General features: G+C 38.8%; 1 protein-coding gene and 1 long non-coding RNA gene across 6 annotated transcripts in view; one reads left to right on the top strand and one right to left on the bottom strand.

The window, feature by feature from the left end:
• KCNH8 (potassium voltage-gated channel subfamily H member 8) overlaps positions 1-2,493 on the bottom strand; it is a 396,050-nt gene extending 393,557 nt beyond the window's left edge. For 2 of the 4 annotated variants that reach the window (XM_008009256.3, XM_008009257.3), the window contains exon 1: positions 1,092-1,422. In XM_008009256.3, coding sequence (XP_008007447.1) covers positions 1,092-1,167 — 76 coding nt within the window. In that variant the 5' untranslated portion in view covers positions 1,168-1,422. Of the gene's footprint in view, positions 1-1,091; positions 1,423-1,545; positions 2,255-2,306 lie in introns of those variants that run through there. The other 2 variants (XM_073023635.1, XM_073023634.1) reach the window with 2 other exon arrangements.
• Positions 2,494-2,524: 31 nt separating this feature from the next.
• Positions 2,525-25,210, top strand: part of LOC103241740 (uncharacterized) — a 158,040-nt gene continuing 135,354 nt past the window's right edge. The window contains exon 1 of one of the 2 annotated variants that reach the window (XR_012095600.1): positions 2,525-2,705. This is a non-coding gene — a long non-coding RNA (uncharacterized lncRNA). The remainder of the gene's footprint in view (positions 2,706-25,210) is intronic. The other variant, XR_012095602.1, reaches the window with a different exon arrangement.

The following is a 25,210-nucleotide window of genomic DNA, read 5'->3' as shown; positions in this document are numbered from 1 at the left end:
AATGAAATTAGCATTACTCTCCCATATCAGCTCCAAGGAATATACGGAGTAAAAACAATGACACTGGAAGCACTAAGAAGGACTTTAGGATAAATGAGTTTCTCTGAGTCTCAAATAACAGAAAAATGGAAGACAATGCACAGAGGCAGGATAAGCTAGAAAAAAGATGAGGATATTCGTAGTGAAACCAACTGAGAGTATTTGTTAGGCTTGGTAGTGCAGACTCCTAATTACAGGGTTAAAGCCAGCTGGGAAGATCCACAGGGTCAAGTAGAGAGCTTGAGAAGCCTGAGAAGGAGTGGGGACCTGACCGTGGTCCTGAAAGAGAACAACTTGCAGATGATACTGAACCATCCGCTAGCAACCACACAACATCCTATGTATTTTTTTCCTACTGTAGCTTAAATGAGCTAAATGTCCAATAATATTCGTCCTCAAAAAACTGAAAACTTTCTCTTATCACCAAATCAGTCTTTATTCATGTCCTTCCTGAACAGCCTCTGCTTGAGTGTTAGGCTCATTTCAGGATTAAGAGATACGCTATTTTAGCTCAAAAGCAGGAATCAAGGTTCTGACAAACTCACAATACTTAAAATTCTACAGAAAGCTTACACTTGGCAATCCTGCATTTCTTAAACTCAGTAAATCATACCTATCCGAAAGATATCACAGAATGAGGCTCCAAAAAAGAGCACGCCAAGCTCCCCCTTTCAATCTAGGGAGTCTTGAAACTCTAGAAAGGTAAGGTACACCGATATTCCCATTTTCACCTTAGAAAATTGCAACCAATTCCCTAAAGATACACCAAAATGCAGGTCCCATAGTGAATACGGGCGTCGGTCTTTCCTCAGGCTACGTTTCAGTTCTTACAAACCCAAGAACTCAAGAGAGCCAACTATTACACCAATACAAAGTGTTAATACTACACCAAACCATGAGGGGACAAATTTCTTCCCACAAAAGATACCTTGGCAAGAACAGAAGAAAATTCACTCTGCTGGTGCAGAAGGGAAGGTGGGAGCAAAAGTAATGTGTACGAGAAAAATCAGTCTTAGAAAATGACATACCACTCGTCCAAGTGTAAGACTTACGTGTTCCGTCAAAACGGGTGGCGATGGTGTCCAGGAAGGTGTTTTGCGGCGCCAGTAATCCTTTCATAACCGGCATTTTTCCAGCGTGGTGTGAAATTCTCCATCAAAGTTTGTCCAGAAGGATGGTTCGAAAGGAAAGTGCCAAGAAGGGAGAAGGGGAACCTGATGACGGCAGGGAAGGGGGACCCGGCCTGACGGCGGGGCCGACCAGGGGAAGTGGAAGGATGGAGGGAGAGAAGGAGAGAGTTCCAGCCGCCCTGGCTGTGGCAAGAGCAGCCCCGAGAGCGCTCCCCGAGCCCGCCCCGCACCTCCAGGCTCAGCCCGGCGCAGGCTCCCTCTCCCGCCCCCTCCACCCCCGCCAGCTGCTGAAACCCCCCCCCCCCCCCCACCACCACAGTCCCTCCGCGGGCAACAGTGCCCGCCAGGCGCCGCCGCGCGGTGCCTCGCCCCCCACCTCGCCCGCCCGGAAAGAGCCGGCAGTGGCCCGGGGCGCCGCGCCCTGACCGACGTCTCTGGGGTCTGGAAGGGCGGCGCTGAGAGCTGGGAGAGGCGCTGAGCCTCCCGGTCTCCAAGGGGCGCCAGGAAATGAGAGCGAGCGCAACTCCCACCCCCCGGGAGCCAGTGAACAAAGACCCCTTTGTTCCCTCTCCGTCCCACTCCCGGGGAGACTGGAGTCCCGTGGGTGTGGTATTGGAGAAAGGGAGGAGACAGGTCGGAGCAGGTATCCGGCCTCGGCCTACAACTTAGGAGGGGGAGGCCCCCCAGTGGTGTCCAAGGGAGCAGAGGCAGCCAGGAGCCCCACGGGGAAGTGGCCCCCTTCCGGAGCACTTGCCATTGAGAGCCCACGCGACAGGGGCAGGGTAACCCGAGTTAGTTGTGAGGCCCATGCCCAGTCACTAGGGTCTTTTAGTCCAGGAAACTGGCCCCGAGCTCCAAAAAGGGGTGCTTCAGCCCTTCTCCCCTAATTGCCATTGGCCTCCCCAAGCCATACCAAACTTTAAAAAAAAAAAAAATAGCCTTTTAAACGAACAATGGATGGTTTCTCAATCTCCGGTAAAATGTGAATAATGCATTTCTAGAAAAGTTTGCTATTTTTATTAATTTGCAAAATACCACGTAAGTAAAAACAGTAAGGCTGCCTCCAAAAATAGTTTCAAACACAAATCCCCTACCCTGTCCCCCTTTTCCCCAGGCCCCACTCCCCAAGACTGACACCTCCAAGAAGAAAGCCTGGCGGTCGGCCAGGAACTGAAGGCGTCTCAGAAAACCAAAGTGGTCTCTCCCAGTCCTCTCCCCTGGCCCCCGCAGGGACTCCCTCTCGGCCGACGTTCTGCGAGGAAAGTCGCCCAAGCCTGCGGCACAGCCCTGTGGAGAGTGCAAGAGGACACCCCGAGCCTGAACTTTACAGAAAACTCTGCAAGGGAGGCGGGGTGTGGAAGGGAAGTTGAGAGCCCCAGGGTAGAAAAACAAACGTAAGCCCAGGTGCTAGTGCACCCGGAAGGAAAGGAGGGGGAAAGCAAACAGGTGTCAGAGCCGCGGAGAGGGCAGCTCTGATCTCCAGGGACTCGAGCGTGACAGGAGGAGAGACCGAGCTTCCACCTCCCTTTACTGTGGGTAAGGGGGTTTCTTGTTTCAATTCCCTCGGCCGTTGGGGCTTTGGGGGGGGACCCCGCGGGTTTCATCACGTCTGCCCTGCGCTCCGTGAGGGAGGGGGTGGAGAGAGAGAGGCGGCATCCCCCTCTCCCCGCCCCCAGGCCCCCTTTCTCGTGATGCACTTCCTGCGGCCGAGGATTCCCTTTGTGTTGAAATTCGAGAAGATCCGGCAGAGGCTCGGGGCTAGCTGGGCGGGGGCGTGCCGGGGAGGGGAGGGGATTCCGGAGTGGGCGGTGCGGGACGGCCATCGCAGAAGAGGAGCCATCAACGTGGGGCTCCTCGCCCAGCTGGACCCTGTTTCTGCCGCATGTCCATCCCTGTCCTCCCCTCCATCCTTGTGTCCCAACCCAGCTTCGCTTTTCGGAAACCGAGCTCACGCGGGTGAAGTCCCCCACGCGGCGAGCGGATCGCAACTGCGGGTGGCTATGTGGCTCCGTCTTGGGCGGAGCTGGGGAGAAAAAGATGAGGGAGTCCCCGGTGTTTGGGTGGCACATCGTGTCCCAGAAAATTCAGGCTGTTGCTGCCGATGTAAAACGGAGATAAACACCACCCGTGAATTGGCTTGAAGTTCAGGATGAAATGTATTAGTTGTGAGCCATGACTCGGGTTCATACAGTTTGCACTGTAGGGTCGTGTGTGTAAAAATTGTTTCCTCGTGGTCCTGGTCTATGTTGCCTAATGTATGAAATCACTGCAAGAAGCAAGCCACAGAGGGGATTAAAAATGACAACCCAAAAGAAAGCCCCAGTTTCATGGCAAAAGGAGCCTGGCATTTATCATTCACTGTCTCTCCTCCAACACCTATTATGTGTCAGAAACTGCTAGCCATGGCAAGATCCCTGCCCTAAATTCAAATTCAAGTCCTGTATCCTACTGAACTGCAGCAGATGGACCTCACTATCTCTTATATCCTTTGCCCACCAAGAAGTATTTCTTAATGAAGACTGCCATCACCACTCTGGTCTTGAGTTCCAGGCCCTTTTTAAGCTCTGGCCCGAAAGCCTAATGTTCATCTTAAGGGTTTGTGGCATCGATGAAGCTAAATTGTGCCATTAGAACATGACCTCCATCCAAGTTTAAGTATATTAAATCCCTTTAAACATGTTCTGCCACCTAGAAATCAAAGGCCATGAAAGAAGCACCATGGGAGTCTAGAGTTTTCACTGTCATCTGCCCCAAATCACCAAATCTCATGGGCTTTCCTCAGAGGAAATTTTCCCACTGTCCCCACTTACTGACACAAAAAAACCCCAACTCATTTTATTGCAGATTCCTTCTCCACTACAGGGATGTGATCTTTCTCTATGGCCTAAACCAGACAATGCTACAAGAATATAGGATAACCACATAATACAGTAAACTTAATGCCCTCATTAAAAAATTGATGTTTTTAATATCAATATTTTTGGGGCTTTGGAAGGATAGCATTAGGAGAAATACCTAATGTCGATGGGTGCAGCAACCCAACATGGCACATGTATACCGATGTAACAAACCTGCACATTGTGTACATGTATCCTAATAATAAAAAAATTCTTGGCCGGGCACGGTGGCTCACGCCTGTAATCCCAGCACTTTGGGAGGCCGAGGCGGGCAGATCATGAGGTCAGGAGATCAAGACCATCCTGGCTAACACTGTGAAACTCTGCCTCTACTAAAAATACTAAAAATTAGCTGGGCGTGGTTGTGGGCTCCTGTAGTCCCAGCTACTCAGGAGGCTGAGGCAGGAGAATGGCGTGAACCCAGGAGGCGGAGCTTGCAGTGAGCTGAGATCTTGCCACTGCACTCCAGCCTGGGCAAGACAGCAAGACTCCGTCTCAAAAAAAAAAAAAAAATTCATGTTCACAGAAAAGATCATTTTATTTGACTTTAAAACGTAAAGGAAGGCACAAAATCCCTATATCCAGACCAAGATACTGTATTATGTACTACAGAAGGCCTCTTTAGGTAAAACCAACCTAGGCAAAGTTCACTTATATAATAAACCACCCCAAACCCTATTGACTTAAAATGACAATGTTGTATTTTGCTTTCAGATCTCCAATTTTTACAGGGATCAATGTGGCAGGTTATTTCTGAGTACACTTAACCTGGAACTGGAAAATACACTTCTAAGATAGTTCACTCGAAGTGATGGAAATTTGGTGCTGGCTGTCAGCTGGGAGCTCAGCCAGTGCTAGAGCCTTGGGACTTCAGTTATTGGTGTGGATCTCTCCAGGAACTACTTGGGCTTCCTCACAGCATGGTGGTTTCGAGAGTGTCTGAAAAGACAGGAAGTGGGAACTGCCAGTTTCTTAAGGCCTGATGTAGAAACAGCCAGCTTGAAAGGAGGCACAGAACCCAGGTTAATCAGAAAGGGTGAAAAGTCCAACCTTTAGATGGAACAAGTATCAGATAAAATGGAGCCATGTTTTAAAATCTTCCCATCAATTTGTTAGTATTTTGAGTTTCAAAGAAAATTACATCATAGTAGCATTCCTTAATGTGATTAAAAATCCATTTTTACCTATTCTTTATGTCTCCATAAGCATTTGAGATTTATGAGTACAAGATCTGGGTTCAACTCTATAATTCCTTATAGGGAAAGTATAATACACAAAAGAGAAAATACACATTAAATTCACTTAAGAGTTATAAGCCACAGATAAAGCAATTTTTATTGTTATTTTCTTTAAGACTGACTCATTAGCATTTGATGTTGTCTTCTCAGACTGAATGGAACTGGAAAGAGTTTCAGGGCTCTCCGTATTAGTGTGATGGTTTTAGGTCCACTTCATGTGTATTTTCTAATTATAGCATTCATCCAATACCATGACACAAAATAGCTGCAAATACCTTATTGATGCATATGTATTTGACTGTAGGCACTGAAAATATTCTTAAACTTTTTCTGGCAGCAAGAATTTTAGCCTTCATAAGAAGGAAATATTTTAATTTACAGGCATCTACTCAGATGTATTGAGTTCCAATTTTGTTTCAACCACTTATCCCCTTTGTCATTTAAACTTTGTGAGTTTCCATTTCCTTAACTGTAAAACTGGAATAATAATATTTTCCCTACTTCCTCCACTCAGTAGAAGAAAATATTTGTGAAAGCCTTCGAATCTCATAATATGTGGCATACAATAAAACGGATGATAATAATCATCGTTCTCTTTTTTTGTATCCTAACATATCTAATACAAGTTATTTATCCACAATAAATATTGTTGACCAACTATTACAATGTATGGTCCTGTTAGAACACATTTCTGTATTAATAATTTGTTACAGCCTATGATTTGTGAGCTTTTCCTTCCAAATATGAATGACTTTAGAAGCTCAGAAGGAAAATCAAGCTAGTTCATTTCTTTGACTAATGCTTTCAAGTTGTTCTGCTCTAATATCCAACCAAACTGATTTCCAGTGATATGCCTCTGCCTCCTGCTCCCCAGCGTTCACTGCCTCCTGTTCCCCAATGGTCACTGCCTACTTCGCAGTGTATGTAGAAACTAAAATACTCCAGCAGAGTCTCCAAAGCTATGGTTTCAGTGAGAGTAATCTAGGTTATGCCTCAATAAAAAATATCATATCTCAATGGTTTATTACAATAATGCTATTTCTTGCTCAGTCTACATGTCCCACCTGAGTTGGCAAGAGCCTGCTCATTATTGGGACCCAGACTGATGGAAGTTCTGCTCAAAAGGTATTTTCTTTGAAGAGAAAAAGATAATCTGGCAAAGCATATGCTGTTTTATCAAACTTCCACTTACAAATTAATGACCAAAATAAGTCATATGGCCATCCTAATTTTAAAGAAGTGGTAAAATACAATCCAACCCTTGCCCTCAAAGAAAAGGAACTCTGGAATATTCAAGAACTGACATTTGGTAGCAGTGGAGGTGCACTGTTCGGATCTCATGTCAAGAGAACCTGGTGGGAGAAGTGTTGCTGATGACAGTCTTCAGCTGCCACATCTTCAAATCTGCCACACTGTCCATGCCAGCCGATGGCCAAACGTGATGCCAATAGTAAAGCTCAGCCCTTTCTATCCTGTGTGGGGCTCTTCTAATAGGTAATCTCTGTGCCAGGATTCCTCATTAGCTTGACAAAGACTTTCTCAGTAGTGCACCATTCTTCCTACACACTGTTCCTTCCCTCTCCTTCCCAGGTGTCAACCCTGGATCACAGTCTGAAAACTTCCTGCCCCTCTGCCTACCTTTATCCTTCACATGCTCTTTCTTCAGTGTCTACTTCTGTCTTGGTGTCTGCTTGATGGAGGATCCAGATTGACCCTAGCATATCAGGGAGGTTTTCTGAGAGGAAAGAACCATGAGCCCATTTACTAAATTCTACAGCTAATAAAGAATCTTGAATAGAAAACAAATAAACAAACAAAAAACACCTCACATATGTCTTTGTTGCCTTCACTCCAGCACATCCTTTTCCTTTGCTGCCTATTTTTCATCCGTGATTCGCCACTAGCCCAAAATACAATCTGGGAACCAATCTTGATTATCCTCTTCTTACATTAAAATACATAATCTATCACTAGTTTCTATTACCTCTAACTTCATAAAATCTGTAGAGTCTGTCCTTTTTCCATGTTCTGCTGTTACTCTTTTAATCGATATACTTATTATTTCTTACTATAACTATTTTTCTTAACTGGTCTTCCTGCCACAAACCATTCTTCTTGAATTCATCCTTTATACTGCAGCCAGCATTGTGTTTTTCTCTAATATAAATTAATCATGTACTCCTTCCTTAAAATCTTTGTATCTTTGAGGACAGAGCAAAAGTATATCACCTATCAATTAAAGCCATTCAAGAACTGGCCTCTACATAGCCCTCCAGCCTTATTTTTTATGTACATAGCAAATTAACTCCTCCATCATTTTATGTTTGACACTTGCTCAATTATGTACAATCCCCAGAACATGATGTCTTCTTTCAGGCCTCCATCTCTTTAACGCTGTCACCCTTATTTCAAATGACTATCTCATACTTGCTAACTTTCCTCACCAGTTGAACTCATGACTCAAAGATTATCTTTAACATCACTTCCAGTGAAACCTTTGAATTTTCTAATCAACTTAAGTACTCATTTTGTATGTGTCCCTATAGTAACTCGCGTATGCCTCTGTTATAACCCTTACTTTACAGGCATAGGTATGTGCCTGAATATCTACATAAGTGCCTTATATTAACTAGAATTCTGCTTGTCTGCTAGTAACAGAATACTTGCCTTAAAGTGGGTCAGAGGGGCTTAAACAAACAGGGTTCTTCTTCTCTAAAATAAGTGGTCATGGGGTGGTTAGCTGCAGATATAAATTCAAAAGCGCAACAATATCAGTCTATTTCTGTTTATCTTCACGTTTTCCTCATGGTTGCAAGATGGCTGCTGGAGTTCCATCCAGTACTTCCTTGGCTTGCTATCAGAAGTGAGGAGCAGGTAGTGCTGGCTGAAACCAGCTCTTTTTATTACGAAAAGTTAAAACTTCCTTGGGAAAAACTCCTTGCCTCTCAGAACATGTCTGCCATTTCTCATTAGCTAACACTGTGTAATAGAGACGTCTTTAGCTACAAAAAGAATGTGGAAGTGATTAGTTAACTTAATTACCCAGGATTTATAAAAGAAGCAAGCAAGAGCTAACAGTTTAAGAGTGAGTGTGGGCCAGGCGTGGTGGCTCACGCCTGTAATCCCAGCACTTTGGGAGGCCAAGGCGGGCGGATCACGAGGTCAGGAGATCGAGACCATCCTGGCTAATACGGTGAAACCCCGTCTCTACTAAAAATACAAAAGTTAGCAGGGCGTGGTGGCGGCGGGCACCTGTAGTCCCAGCTACTCGGGAGGCTGAGGCAGGAGAATGGCGTGAACCCGGGAGGCGGAGCTTGCAGTGAGCCGAGATCGTGCCACTGTACTCCAGCCAGGGCGACAGAGTGAGACGCCATCTCAAAAAAAAAAGAAAAAAAAAAAAAAAATTCAAAGGCAGTTATAAACAAGGTGTGACATAAACAAACGTCCGTAATATGGATGACATGCAGGTTTTATATACACTTCAATCCTAAAAATTAACAGAAACTACTTGGCTTTCTGTATTGAAAATAATTGCTAGATGATTCCCAGACTCATCAAGAGACAGTTGAAGAACAATTGGTAATGTCTACCATGGGCATAGTAGAAAATCTTAAGGATTCAGATCACTGCAGTAGACCTGGAGCTGTTAGCTGTGTAGCAGATTCTTAAGAACCACATTTGTCCCCATCTCTCCATTTCAGAGGAAAGTGAAGAAGTACTTACTTACCCTATGATGTAGTGCTATGTCTCTCATTTTGATCACTTGTTAGTCAGACTATGTCAGATTATATTGTGGTAGCAAATTAATACCCCACCTCAAGTTTAAGTAAATTAACCACCAAAATGTCATTATCACTTCCAGAGCGACAGAGGGAGCCCTTACTTTACGCAATTACTCAGGGACTCAGGCTGATGGATACTCATCCATGTTATAGTTATACATCCAGAAACGGAGGCCTCCATCATGATCGTTGGACAGAAAACTCACCTGCTATCCTTTGATTCAACCCAGAAATTATACACATCGCCTCTTCCTAACGCTTACTGACCAGAATTACTCGTGTGTTTTTACTCACCTATGAGAAAGAGCACCCGGAAAGTACTCTGCCAAATTCCCTCTGTAAAAATAAATGACAATACCACCAACTCAGACTTTTTGTGTTAGTTAAATGAGTGAATAATATAAAACAGACAGAATAATGACCAAATTACAGTAATAGCTCAATAAATGTGAGGTATTACTATTTTAGGTAATTCTGCATATACTCCCACCTTCAGAATTCAGGTCACTGCAACAGACCCTGGGCAATAGTTAAGTAGTAGATTCCAAGAGGTACATGGTTTCAACCAATAGTATTCTCAACTCTTGGCAAATTCTCACAGTGGTCAAGTTACATAATGAGGAATACATTCCATATCTTACTGCCATTCAGTGAATCTGAGCCTCTTTGGAAGGGTGGAAGGTGAAAAGTGGAGATAATACTGCTTATTTATTTATTTAATCTCGCCATCTTTCTCTTGCTTTGAAAATTTCCTGTCACAGGAAACAACATGTCCCTCAGTGCCTATCCAATTTTCAATAGGCTTCTTACACAAACATTGGAATCTCAGTCTCATCAGACCTTAATGGTAAATACCTTCCATTTTTGTTGTCTCCTCTACCAGTGTATTTATAACTATGTCCATCCTACTTTCTTTTCTTCCAGAAGATTAGGCGTTCTCTCCAAAAGTAATACACAGCCACCTGAAATTTTCATCGTCTGTTTCCAGAATCATGTTCCATTTGTCCTCTCCTTCTCTTCTATATCTTTATTTCTGTCTCTTTTTCTCTTGCTACTTGTTTGTTCTCTCAACATATAAATATTCCAGCTATTCTAATCGTGAGACATATATTTCCTTGATCTATCTGATCTTTCACATTTCTTTTATGTGTAAAGTTCCTGAAAATCCATCTAAAATTATTTTGATCATGTTGCTTCTTCAACCATTCTGAAAATGTCTCTTATCAAAGTCAATAATGACTTAATTTTCTAAAATAATGGACATTTTAAATCCATATATTCCTAATTTTTTATTTTCTTTGACTCTGTCAATTCCTTCTTAAAACTTCCTAAATTTCTGAAATAGAAAACTTTATTGTTTTGAACAGAAAGAGTCTTTTTCTGTTGAGTGGTCGGGTATCTTTGAAAAAGAATTTAAAAACCCTCTTCCCTTAGCCAATCTTTATATTCTAGTCTCCCTCAAAACTCCATAAACTGGGCCACTAAACTCTACATTTCAGTTACTGTCATATTTTAAATATTTCCTTTCTGAGAACATTTTCCTCATCTTTATCTGAAACCCAACCCTCTAAGCTTCTGACAATACCTAATTCCGCTCTTGATATTACTCCTTAACTGTTTATTTTACATAAACTCCTGTGTATACCACCAAGTAATCTATGTGAGATCCCAAGTAGTCCTTATTCTTATATCTAAGAGCCATATTTGACTCCAGTCTATTGCCCACACTGGAGTGCAGTGGTACAATCATAGCTCCCTGTAACCTCTAACTCCTGAGCTCAGGTGATCTTCCCACCTTAGCCTGCTAAGTAGCTAGGACTACAGGCATGCGCCACACACCCAGCTATTATATATATAAATATATATATATATATATTTAGAGAGAGAGAGAGATCTTTGCTATATTGCCTATTCTGGTCTTAAACTCCTGCCCTCAAATGATCCTCCTGCGATGGCCTCCCAAATCACTGAGAGTACAGATGTGAACCACTTTGCTTGGCCTCTAAGCCTTTCTTTACAATGTAGCTAGCATGATCTTAATAAAAGGCAAATCTGAGTATGTCACCCTTGGCATTTTGCCTCTGGGATTATGACCCCTTCTTATCTACCATAGCTCATTTCTCACCATCCTCAAAATTTATACTCAAGGAAAACACAATTCCTAGAAGTTCCCAAAATACACAGTGCTCCTCTAGAGACTATGACTTTGATTATGATAGCCTCACTTTACAGAAAGTGCTTCCCAGACCTTCTTTGCATGACTAACACACACATACCCACTTTCCACTTCAGCCTAATTTGAATGCCACTCAAAATAGAAGCATTTGCTTTCATAATAGATGTTGTATATCTTCTGACCTAGTTTTATCTGTGCAGTTTTAGGCAAGCCTTTTCTTAGTTTCATGGGGATTATAATAACACACATTTCACAGGGCAGCTGTGAGGAATAAATGAAATAATATAGATAAAATGATTAGTACAGTATCCACTGTTTGTTCACCATTGTATCCCCAGTGGCTAACATAATCCCTGGTACATAAATATTTGTTTAAAAAAAGTTAGTTAACATAATTATTATCTCAATCATTTCACCACCACATTGCTTTATATTTATTAGCTTATCTCCCTGAACTTCACACGGTTTATTATCTTATCCTGTCCAACATTTACTTAAGGTTATCTACAACACAGGATGTATTAGACAATGTTTAATGAATTAGAAACAAATACATAGAATAATAGAATTAATCTATAGCATGTCTTTTTCTGGAGCAAGTGTCAACATTGACTTTATGTCTCTTTTATTACAATTCTCTTTTCTATACAATCTCTTTTTCCCTTGGTTTATTGATACCCTGAATGTAGGGGTATATGTACATGTGAAGGTGTATAAATTTTACTTATTGATTTTTGAATCATGCAAATGTGAAATTAAAATAATATCCCGACCATTTTTCCCCATACTGCTGAGCTGATCATTTACATGCAAAAAAAATGATTCAAGGAGTTGGTATATGATCCAAACTTCCTCATGTAAATTAGGCATTTTCTATTAATGTGTGTTCTTTAAATCACAAGATTTTAAGGCTATAGAATCTTTCTTAAATCTGCAACTATTCACTATGAGTCCAAGCTCCCATGCTCATGTCCTGTACTGGGGCTTCAATCTCATCATGACACATATATATATATATTTGTTGTTGTTGTTGTTGTTGTTTGTTTGTTCATTTGTTTTAAAAAACAGGGTCCTGCTCTTTCGCCCAGGTTGGAGTGCAGTGGCAGTCATAGCTCACTGCACCCTCAACCTCCCAGGCTCACGTGATCCTCCCACCTTAACCTTCTAAGTAGGTGGGACTATAGGTGTATGCCACTATGCCCAGCTAATTCTTTGATTTTGTTTTTGTAGAGACAGAATCTTACTGTGTTGCCCAGGCTGATCTTGAACTCTTGGGGTCAAACAATCCTTCCACCTTGGCCTCCCAAAATGCTGGCATTACAGGCATGAGCCACTGCATCTGGCCCAACATAAATGTATTTTTCAAAAGGCCCCCATTTGTTGGATGCCTGTTAAGCTAAATGAACTATGCATATTAATAAATGGATGGATATTAGTGAAAAGTGAGGTGATGTAAGTTCTGCTGAAGAAAATAAATTTATCTGTAAAGTAACCTCTTTCTATTTCGTAAATTATCTCAAGGCAGCTTACAATCAAAGCATATATAGAAATTATTTCAAGTAAAGTAATGTGAACTGAAAAGATTATAAGACATTTTTGCTTATTTATATTTGGACATGTTGTGCAAATTTTCTATAATGAGTATACATTATTTTAAAAATTAAATTCAAAATACATTGGAAAAAAATAGAAAAAATCAGAAAGTATAAAGGCAGGAGCAATTTATTGTACAAGGAATGTGGTTTACTCACCTGAGTATTAAATTAAGCTGTCATCTAAATAGAGAGTAAAAAATGGCCTAGTGATGGCCGGACATGGTGGCTCATGCCTGTAATCCCAGCACTTTGGGAGGCTGAGGCAGGCAGATCACAAGGTCAGCAGTTCGAGACCAGCCTGGCCAACATGGTGAAACCCTGTCTCTACTAAAAATACAAAAATTAGACAGGCTTGGTGGCGGGCGCCTGTAATCCCAGCTACTCTGGAGGCTGAGGCAGGAGAATCTCTTGAACCCGGGAGGCAGAGGCTGCAGTGAGCCGAGATCACACCACTGCACTCCAGCCTGGGCGACTGAGCAAGACTCCATCTCAGGAAAAAAAAAAAAAAAAGAAAGAAAAAAAAATGGCTTAGCTAAAATTAGCATCTTGATTATTTGGATGAGATCAAAACATTTCCTGGTAGTAAGTTTCAAGAAAAAACTCTCACTTGTTTTTATTGAAATAGCAAAATACCAGATATGAAAACTCAAGTTCTCTACTCCAAGCATATTGTTAACTAATTTTGAGACCTTAAACAAATCACTTAACATTTCGGAAATTCATATGGAGGAAGAAAGACAGAAGAGTAAGTTCAGATTTCTAAAGTCCCTTTGGCTTTAATGTAATATGATCCATGTTCAGATAGAAATTTTCAAAATAAGATTGGGAGCTACTTCTTTTCATTTGAAAATTGAACCCCAGCAATAATCCTTGCTGACCCTGAGAACTTCAAAGAAAAACTGTATCTCTTTGCTCACATACAGATAAAGACAATTCAGAGTTTTTCCTAGTGCATTAAAGATGAAAAGAGTGACTCTCACACCCTCCTTTTCTTCCCTAGATTCTACCCCGGTTTCTGTTTTTAGACTTTCACACAAGCAATATATATATATATAAAGTCAGTCTTTTCTAAGTCTCCTGCTGCTCCTTTGTATGTATTTAAACCAAATGTTTTAGCAGAAGACGAGAATAGATACTCAATGCTGATGTAAATGGCAATGCCGTCATCACTCAGCTAAAAGAAAAAAGAAATCAAGGGGAGGGAATGTGAGCAGTTCTAAGTGTCGATGAAGTAGATGTTTAAAAACTGTAAGTTCTTAGTGGTCAGACATCATGCTATCCACTTCTTTTTTATTAACTCATGGTACTAGCTCAATGGTCTCTTTCTTTTCAGAATTATAGTAGCACTACCCAAATTCTCTGTCTGGTAATGTCTCATGCAATATCAAGGCATATCTTCTTTTGATGTCTTGACTTCATTCTGTAAAATATAGTTTCATTATTTTCCAGTGCTGCACATGTTAGGTCTCCTACTAGACCAGAGCTAACTTAGGGGCAAGGATTACATTTTAGATTCTTTCTACCTTTCATAGTACCTGTCCTGAACCAGTGTTCTTCATACGTTTTCAATACAAACTTGTATTCTCTGCACATGCTGGGATACTTAGGCAGTGTGTATTGATGAGGTGAACTTAGCTAGGGTCTCCATATTGCCAATTTCTTCATTCTAATATTTAATTGAAAATCTTTGAACTGCAGATTCATTTCAACTACATTTTTTGTTACTTCTTCAACTCAATCCCTTCTTTCTTTTCTTCTTTTTATTATTAGCTACCATCTTCTTTTCTTTTCCAGATTTTGCGAAAATTCACCTGCTTTAAAAATCTTCTACTCTTAGGCCAAGCGCGGTGGCTCACATCTGTAATCCCAGCACTTTGTGAGGCCGAGGCGGGCAGATCACAAGGTCAGGGGATCAAGGCCATCCTGGCTAACACCGTGAAACCCCGTCTCTACTGAAAATACAAAAAAATTAGCCAGGTGTGGTGGCGGGCATCTGTAGTCCCAGCTACTCGGGAGGCTGAGGCAGGAGAATGGTGTGAACCTGGGAAGCGGAGCTTGCAGTGAGCCAAGATCTCACCATTGCACTCCACCCTGGGCAACAGAGCGAGACTCCATCTCAAAAAAAAAAAAAAGTCTTCTACATTTAATTTTTTTCCACTTTGACCATCACTTTAACTTGAAGTGATTTAAATCTTGAATATTTAGTGTTTCCTTTGTTGCTGCCATCTTGAAATGTTTCTAATTTCCCCCTAAAAACACTGCTTCTAAATAAACTGGAAGGAGCAGTCTTGGGTCATTTCTTTTTTATTGCTGAGTATACAGTGAGTGGCAAATGATAGTAGCTCAATAAATGCTGTTTTCTTCTCTTTGCAGCAGCCTCAAAATAGCAGGCAGTCAAAACGTGTTTTAAAATTACACTGCCAAAACACTTTCTGGTGATGAGGTTGGCAGTTAGGGAACATTGCCACTCTACTGTGTTTGTTAATTCAAAGTGAAATGTTGTAAAATGATAAGAAATTCAGTACATTTTAGACTCACAGGATGACAACACTAGAGAAGACTATAGAAGCTATGCAATGACTCCAGCAGGGGAGGGATGGCACACTAAAAAAGACTGTGACTTTTCCAAAGTCAAGCAGCCAAGTAAAGACAGAGTACTTCGATCTAAATTGTCTTAGCAGAATACTCTTGTGACTTTGCTTTTGTAGCTCTTTTTCCCAGATCAATATTTTTGAGACTATTAACATGGTGTACTTCTTGATGCACAATCTCTAATGTGCCCATGGAAGGTTAATTTCCTTCTTTTCTTTTGAGTTAAATTATTCTGATAAAATATTTATGGCAGTTAATCTTTTGTAGACCACCTTCAGTGCTTCTCGAACTGGCATATATGTGTCTTTGATAATTCATGGTATGTGGTAAAGTTATTTCTAAAGACACAAGATAAGACACATATTCCAGAAGCTTCATTTTTGTATTAAAGTATGGTGATATATTCTTTTTAATAAAGGAATTTTTTAAAAATTCAAAGTTATGGCTGTCACTTCAGATCATTCTCCCTGGTATATGCATTCAGGCTACCTTGAGGTTAGCAGAACTCAAGAAGAAAAATTGAAGTAGAGAATGTAACAATATCTAGTGAATTGCAGAGTATCTGCAACATCGGTTTATAAAACTACCTGGAGTTATTACATAACCTGTTGTTTAACCTTCACTTTCTATCTATCAATCTTATTTATTTGTATCCCCTACCATTTAACTAAGTATGGAGCATATACATACTTGTTGCCTGTTAAATGTAGAATATATAGTAAGGATGACAAAGAGTTATTGAGACTGCAAAGTTGGAGGACTCGAAGATTCTGCCTTAGGAAATATGCAAATCCAGATATGACAAAATAGTATCAAGGAATTTAGAAGTTACAACACTTTGATAATATTTTAAGCTCTAAGAAAAATTAGAAAAGAACAATTCTGGGTTTCTTTAACAAAAGCTTTCATTTCAAATTACAGATGTGAGAGAAAACAGATGGAAAATTCAATAAAGCCTATTATGCACATAGTTTATAATAAGAACAAGAATTAAAAGCTCAGTAGCTTCTACATGCACATTAATTGATCATTCTATTATACAATTATCTGATTCTGTATGCTGTCTTATTCTTTCTAAGAGACACACACATAAAATATAACATTAAAGATAAATCAATCACATTTGAGTTTTACTCAAAAGGAAAAATGAAAACATTCAAATAATGAAGTTAATAAAATAATAAAATTATTAGAATTTTTATCTTTAAGCTTATGGATTTTTTTTTAAATAAAAAAGTCAACACTTTCATATTATAGGGCAGAGATTTTAGAGACATTATTTTCCAAAATAGTGATACATTTTAAAAGAATATAATTCATAGTTAACTTTTCACTAGTCCTTTCTTTCTTTTAGCTGATAATTTTATGTGACAGTAACAATGATTTTTGGGAAGTGAGAGAGTAGATCCAAAGAAACAACTTATACAAAACACTGGAAATACTAAAATATATTTGATAGGGTGAGGATGTAACGGCTTATTCTTTCCTTTAAAGAATACACAAGGATCAGTATCATGGGTATGCTTAATGTACAAAATAATTCAAAATTAAAACAATTCACGAAATTATTCAGGTACCACAGAGATGTGATTGCCTCAATGAGGCATGAGTGAATGTATGAATGAATGAAGGAGTGGAGTCAAGTACTGCTTGATGAAGCAGCTGGTCCTTTGACTCAGTGTGTTATTTGCTTCTGTAGAGTATGGTGCAGAAGTGTGAGTTTATTTGAATTTTGGAAATAAAGATTTTTTTTTTTTAATCAATAAGCCCACACTGTAGATCCTTTATATTAAGTTCAGTTTCAACAGTTAAACACTTCCCTTGATAGCATTTTGTAAGCTTACTCATTCTTCTTTGCCAAAGACAAATAAACACACACACACACACACACATACATATATATATATATAACAACAACAAAAAAGAACAGCTATCAGTTTTATTCTAATTGCTGTTAAATGGTTATTTAAGCATATGCAGAAGAGTTTTGGGGACAGTAGCTAAAATCACCACTATTTCCTATCCTTTTTAATTTTTTTAAAAGGATTAAGTCTTTTAAAAATAAGCCCTTGAATGGCTTACTTAAATGTATATTAATATATTTAAAGGATAAATAGTACTTAGTCACATTGATTGCATTCAGGTAAAATTAGAAGTTAAAAGCTGCTAATTAAATTAATATTTTAATTAAATAGTCATTAAGTTTAAAATTTATTTTGTCATGTACAAAGTTTCAAGTTTCATTTAATTGCTTCCTGAAACATGACAAAAATAGTTTGCTGATTTTTGTGGATTATAAATTTTAAAAATCAAAAACATAACTTACAATTGGATTTTTTCACACTATTATATTAGTATGGATAATGGCTCCCTTCTTACACAAACTATGTATGATAATTTGAATATACATATTTCAGAAGGTAAACAGAGAAAAGAGGTTTCCAAACATTGGAACCTTTTCCAATGTATAATTGGAAAATCACTGGACTTGGAATCAAGGGACTTGAATTTCAGTCCAAGTCTTGAACTCTTAGGACACATAAATCATATCATAAACATTCAAAATCTTTGATATCCAAAAAGAAACTTACTGACTAGATTCAATATTGCTCACTTTTCTGTGGTAATTTCCCGTAAGGACATGCAACATAGTTTTATAGGTCTCTAGTGCAGTATTTTTCAGAGTATGATACTATGAGTTGTTTGTTGGATGAGTTCAGATTATATCAAGACGACATTATTTAACATTTATCCATTATTAAAATACATATTAGAAAAATATTTTCCTATTTTATTAATGATTAAAATATTCTTTAATGTTTACATTCTTTTGTTAGCAGAGATCTGAGTTACCCCAAGTTACTAGGGATGAATCTGTAGGTATTGCAGCAACTTCGATTTTTGCCTCCTCAGAAGAAAGAATTTCACTGAGGGGCATAAAGCAGAAAAAGAGACTGAGACAAGTTCCAGAGCAGAAGTGGAAATTTATTAAAAAGGCTTTAGAACAGGAAAGAGGAAGGAACCCTTGGAAGAGATCCAAATGGGCACCGAGGCCCAAGAGAGAAAAAAGAAGAATGTTTAACCTTTGATCCTAGGACTTCTTAGGCTCACCTCTTTCCCATGATTCGTCTCTTAGGGTCAGCTTTCCTCATGTGCGGTGCTCTCCTACCCTTGGGAACTGAACATACTCAGTGAGTTTAGGGAGTTACATACATGCCCGTCTGAGGCTTTCTTCCCTTTTTCCAGTGGAGTGTACCCAGAAGATTGTACTTCGCCATTTTGTCTCTAATGTGCGCGCCCAGGAAGTTGCTTCTCCCTGGAGTCTGCCTTTAATTAACACTTTAATGTTCACAGGTATGAATCCTCAGGAAATGGCCTCTCCCTGGCACCGGCTGCCAATATTTCACTTTTAGAGAGGCAATGAGATTAACTGCTGAACCATCACCTGACTTTTCTAGTGGTTGAGGGGAGAGACCACTCCTGCCCCGCTCATGTCTATCTACCTACCTATAGCATTTTAAATTGATTTTAAAAAGGCTATACGCAATATTAGTATAAATATGATAGGTAGTAATAAAGTAAAAAATATGTTTAAATGGTGGAGAATGCCTGATTATTGGGAAATATATACTTCCCTAGGCAATGCAAACCCAGGTTTGAGAACTGCTTTACTACAGAGTAACTGAGATTCCTTCCAGTTTTCAAATACCTCAAAGAGAAGTGAATCACAGTAGCTTTCCACTAGATGGCAAAAAAGAGACCACACGGTCTCTCTTTTGTATACTAAGTATACATTTTGTATCCTACATGTAAACTTCGGTAACTCTAAACAATTTTGTTTTTCTTTAAAATACAGTCCCTTATGTATTGCAGACTACCTTCACATTAGTTATTCAAGGACTTTTAAATCTTAGCTCTTCAAGGCATTTTAAATGGAAGCTATCATATGGATATAGTCCATCACCCAGGACCCCTCCCAAGGGTATATGGTTCCAATAATCCAGTATAGAGCTGATGTAAAGGCAGACATAAAAATGAAAGAAACAAAATATAGACTACTGAAATAGATCCATTTATATAAGATTAATTAAATTCTAATATTTATACTGTCCATGAAAAGCATCAAACTCTGTAAAATATTTGAAGAGATTTATTCTGAGCCAAATATGATCCATGACCTGTGACACAGGAGGTCCTGAGAACTTGTGCCCAAGGTGGTTGGGAATTCAGGATGGTTTTATACATTTTAGGGAAGCATAGGACTTAAATCAACTACATTTAAGAAAAACATTGGTTTGATCCAGAAAGATGGGCAACTTGAAGGGGAGTGGGGTCTAGCTTATAGGTAGATTTAAACATTTTCTGGTTGACAATTGATTTAGTTTATCCAAAGACCTGGGATCAATAGAAAGGTATGTCTGGGTTGCGATAAGAGGTCCTGGAGACCAAAGTTTTATCATGCAGGTGAAGCCTCCATGTAACAGGCTTTAGAGAACAGGTTGTAAAATATCTCTTATCAGACTTAGAGTCTGTGTTGACGTTAATGCCGGAGAGGTATAAAGAGGCATGTCCAACCCCCACTTCTGTCATGGCTTGAACCAATCTCTCAAGTTAAATTTTAAAAGAGCCCTGGCTGAGGAGGAAGTCCATTCAGACGGTTGGAGGACATTCATTTAATTTTTGGTTTATAGTACTGTGATAGTTAATACTGAGTGTCATCTTGAATGGATTGAAGAATTTAAAGTACTATTCCTGGGTTTGTCTGTGAGGGTGTTGTCAAAGGACACTAACATTTGAGTCAGTGGACTAGAAGAGGCAGACTCACCCTCAATCTAGGTGGGCACAATTTAATCAGCTGCCAGTGCAGCTAAGATAAAAGCAGGCAGAAGGATGTGGAAGGACTAGACTAAGTCTTCTGGCCTCCATCTTTTCCCGTGCTGGGGGCTTCTTGCCCTTAAACACTAGACTCCAAGTTCTTCAACTTTTGGACTCTTGGACCTACACCAGTGGTTTGCCAGGGGATCTCATGCCTTCAGCCACAGACTGAAGGCTGCACTCTCAGCTTCTCTACTTTTGAGGTTTGGGGACTCAGACTGGCATCCTTGCTCCTCAGCTTGCCGATGGCCTATTGTGGGACTTCACCGTGTGATCGCGTGAGTCGATACTCCTTAATAAACTCCCTATATACATCTATCATATTAGTCCTGTTCCTCTGGAGAACCCTGACTAATACAAGTACCTAAATATTTCAATAGGGAGAGTATAATCTTTTACTAACAATTCTGAAACTGGAAATTTCTTTGGGAAAAAAAAAAAAGTCTTGACCTTTATCGCACACCATGCACAAAAAATAATGTAAAATGGACCATAGATCTAAACATAAAAGCTGATACTACAAAATTTCTTAAAGGCAACAAAGAGAAAATCTTTGTTAATATAGAGTTAAGAAGAAGATTTCTTAGATAGGTTATAAAAGTACCAACAATATAAGAAAAAATTATAAATTAAATATAATCAAAATAAAAAAAGAAACTATTCTTTGAAAGGCATTAATATGGAAGGCAAAAGAAAAGCCACTAATTAGAAAAAAAAATTACAGTACAAATATCTGATAGAGAGAAATCTCCAGTAAACATTAAAACTTTCATTACTCAATAATAAAAAGGCAAGCACTCAATTAAAAAAAAGATGGGCAAAATATTTGAACAAACATTTCACAAAATAAGACATACAAACAACTAATAAGCACATTATTAATTATCAGGAACACACATAATAAAATAATGAGATATAACTATACACTCAACTGAAAGGCAAAATTGTTTTTTAAAAGATTGGCAGTATCACATGTTGGGAAGAAAATGGGGCAACTAAAAGTCTCATACACACTAGTGGCAATATATAAGCACTTTGGAATAAATTTTGCAGTAATGGTGAAGTTAAGCATATACTTCCTATATGATACATCAGTTCCATCCCTATTTACCTAATAGAGATAAAATACATGTCTACAGAAAATCTTGTACACAAATGCTTATAGTGGGTATAATCACAAGAGCTCCAAACTGGATGAATGGATAGAAAACTATAAACATACAATATAGTACTACTCAGTAATAAAAAAAAAAAAAAAGAATGAATTACTGCTACATGTGACAACATGAAACATCTTAGAAATGTATATAAAGAAACCAGAGTACATAGTGTATTATTATTCCATTTATATTAAATGCTAGAATTTTAACATTTTTAGATTTCTGTAGTAAGAGAAAACAGATCGGTTTCCTGTTTTTCAATTTAAGAAAAGCTATGTTGCCAAGGAATATGCACTAAGAACATATGAGCACTGATGATGCTCACGACTGAAATGATTTGAGAAGAGTTGGACTCTGAATGGGAACACATTGTAGGATTCTCTTAACTAGCATATTTGACTCTCACCCATATACTCTTTCTGATGAATACCCGCAAAACTTACATTTTAAAAATCTACATCTAAAAATGTCTAACAGAGATCTTTCAAAAAGTAAAACAATTTCAAAACCTTAGGGATTGTAAGTCACTGATTCTTAGTTTAATTGGAAGTATTTTTTCCTCAGTAGTATATAAAATGATAATGCTTCTTTAAATGAACACTATTTTAGATTACATATATTTTATGTTAGAATTGTTTCACTGTAAGTGAAAACATAAGAGATTCCAACTTGCTTAAACACCAAAGGGAATCAATTATTTTATTTAATCATAAAGTCAAGTTTTTCAGGTTGTTTCAGGTAAGTCTTCAGCCAGGGATTAATAATGTCATTGAGAAACTGGTTTTATGTTCCCATTCTATCTTCCACTTTATGAGCTTCATCTTCAGGTTATCTTCTTTTATAATGTCAACATGACTCCAACAGTTGCTGGGGCTACAGGCTGCTTTTTCCACATTCATCAGGATAAAGTGGGGACTTTCTCCCAGAGATCCAGAAAATGTTAACATATAACTCTTTTTGGACCAGCATAAGTTGCCTGATCCACCCTTTGCTCCCTAAAAGTAATAGGAAATTCTCATACAAGAATAAAAAGATAGGAAATGGATGCAAGGAAAGCAATCACAAATGATAAATTCTTTTATTTACCAAGTATAGCAGGCTTGTTAATTCCCGTATTATCACAAGCATCAGAGCTCTTGGGCCTGAATTCCAACTGCTAGCACCTGCATGTCTTTGCCTCAGGGCATTTTTGGTCTCCAAAATCCCCTTTGTCCACCTATGCAACAGGACAGAAGAGTAAGAAAGTTAATGGCCCTGATATGGTTGGATCTGTGTCCCCATCCAAATGTCATCTCAAATTGTAATCCCCATGTTTTGAAGGAAGGAAGTGATTGGATCATGAAGGCAGTTTCCCCCATGCTGTTCTCATGATAGTGAGTGAGTTCTCATGAGCTCTGATGTATTTATAAGTGTTTGTCATTTTCCCTAATTTTACTTCTGTCTCCTGCTGTCATGTGAAGAAGGTCCTTGCTTCCCCTTCACCTTCCACCATGAAGTGTCCTGAGGCCTCCCCAACTGTGTGGAACTGGGAGTCAATTAAATCTCTTTGCTTTATAAATTACCTGGTCTTTGGTATTTCTTTATATCAGTGTGAAAAGGGACTAATACAGGCCTCAGTGTGGGTGGATAAATACCCTAGCTCCTACTTCCTTTGTTCTTTGGGTTAGAATAATATCACTCTTATTCCCAGAGCAGCATTAAATACCACTAGCCCACAGTGGTAAATGATTTGATAACAAATTCTTTATTTGTTGGTTTACCTTACCGCTCTCGCTTCTCCACTTCCTTCTCATGTTTTCTTGTTCCAAAGAAACTCTTTGCACTTGGCTCAGGATCTACTTCTGGGAAGACAAAAATTCAGTGATATTAAAGCTTCATCTTTCCCTACTCGTCTCAAATAAAGCATTTATTCTTCAACATATATCCGAAACTCAGTTTCCTCCTAAATAAAATGAAGATAATAATGTCTGCTCCACTTTTTTTTTCTCAAGGTGACCAGTGAGCTTTATTCTTTTAAAATCAGAGTAAGCATAAAGATTAAACATATTTCAATCCACTGCAATTGTAACTCTTTTTAAATTTAACTTTTATTTTATGTGCAGATTTGTTATATAGGTAAACCTGTGTCATGGGGTTTTGTTGTACAGATTATTTCATCACCTAGGTATTAAGTTTAGTACCCATTAGTTAATTTTCCTGATCTTCTCCCTCCTCCCATACTCCACCTTCTGGCAGGCCCCAGTGTCTGTTGTTCTCCTCTGTGTGTCTATGTGTTCTCATGTGCTGCACTTTTCTTAACAGGACTGATATAAAGGTCAAATGAGATAATTCATTTAAAAATGTTTTCTAAAATGCTGTGCAAATGAGCATTGCTATTGTTATAATTATCATATACTTTAGAAAAGTAAATCTCTTCAATTATTGGCAAGTAAACAGCAAAGAGTATTAATCAGTGGCAGGAATCCAGGTGATGCTCTCTGCTTTCTCTTAAAATCAAAAAGAACAAGAATTAATAAAAAATCAGATGATTCATCACAAAAGAATTACCTAAGACATTGCTTTTCATAGGCTACAACTGTCATTTATTTGTTGTTAATACTAGAAACATCTCAGCAGGAAGGGAGCATAAAGTAAACAGTGAAAAGTCTAGAAAACAGCAAAGAGAAGCTGCCCACTGGGCACTGCTGTCTCAAAGACTGATTTAACCTGAACTGACTCCACAGGGCTGCCTATCAAGACCAAGCATGTAACCCATGCGACAACCACTTACCCAATGCAGAATGTTTGTTTCCAGGAAAATATTTAGATCAATAAATAGCTGCCAATTACACAGTAATTGATTTTACTCAAGTTTGGAGTTCCACATGCTTTGCTTTACTTTCTTTTTATTATTTTTAACAATAAAAATGTTACTGAACTCTAACAGACATGTAGGAGAGTTCACAAATCATACATGTGCCTTTTAAGTAATTATGACATTATGAACAAACTGTTAATTACTAGGCAAATAAAGAAATAAAGCATTATGGGCACTCTTCATGTACCCTCCCAGTCTTACCCTACTCCCTTCCATAAAGCTTATCTTTTTCTGGATTTTACCACCAGGGATTGATTTTGCCTGTTGTTGAACTTTAAAAATATGCAATCATACAGTAGATACTCTTCTCAATCTAGCTCCTTTCACTAAAATTTTGATTGTGAGACTCACCTGTGTTGTTGTCTCTAGTTGTATTTCATTCCTTTCATTGCTATAAAGTATTGCATCATATGATTTTACCATGAGTTATTTTCCCTTTCTATTGTTGATTAACATTTGGATTGTTTCTTACTTTGGGCTGTTATTACTAAGTCTGCAATGTCATTCTCATAAAAGTTTCCATGTGGATGTATGGACTCACTTCTTTGGAACATATACCTTAGAATTGTTGGATCATAGAGCAGGTATATATTTTAATTTTATTAAAAATTACAGTCTTCCACATGTATCATTTACAACCACATGTATCATTCTCAAACACTTATGAGAATTCTTGTTCTTATACATCCTTGTAAGCACTTCATTTGTCAGTTATTTTAGTTTCACACATCCTAGTAATGTCTCATTTACATTTAAGTCATATTTTACTGATTACTAATGAGTTGAACATAGTTTAAAATATTTATTGACCATTTGGATATCTTCTTTTGAAAAGTACCTGTTAAAGTCCTTTTACTTTTTCTATTGTG

Source organism: Chlorocebus sabaeus, chromosome 15 (assembly GCF_047675955.1).
Source record: "Chlorocebus sabaeus isolate Y175 chromosome 15, mChlSab1.0.hap1, whole genome shotgun sequence".
Taxonomy (NCBI): Eukaryota; Metazoa; Chordata; class Mammalia; order Primates; family Cercopithecidae; genus Chlorocebus; species Chlorocebus sabaeus.
Note: the sequence above shows the minus strand (reverse complement) of the source record. Positions and strands in the feature narration are given on the sequence as shown.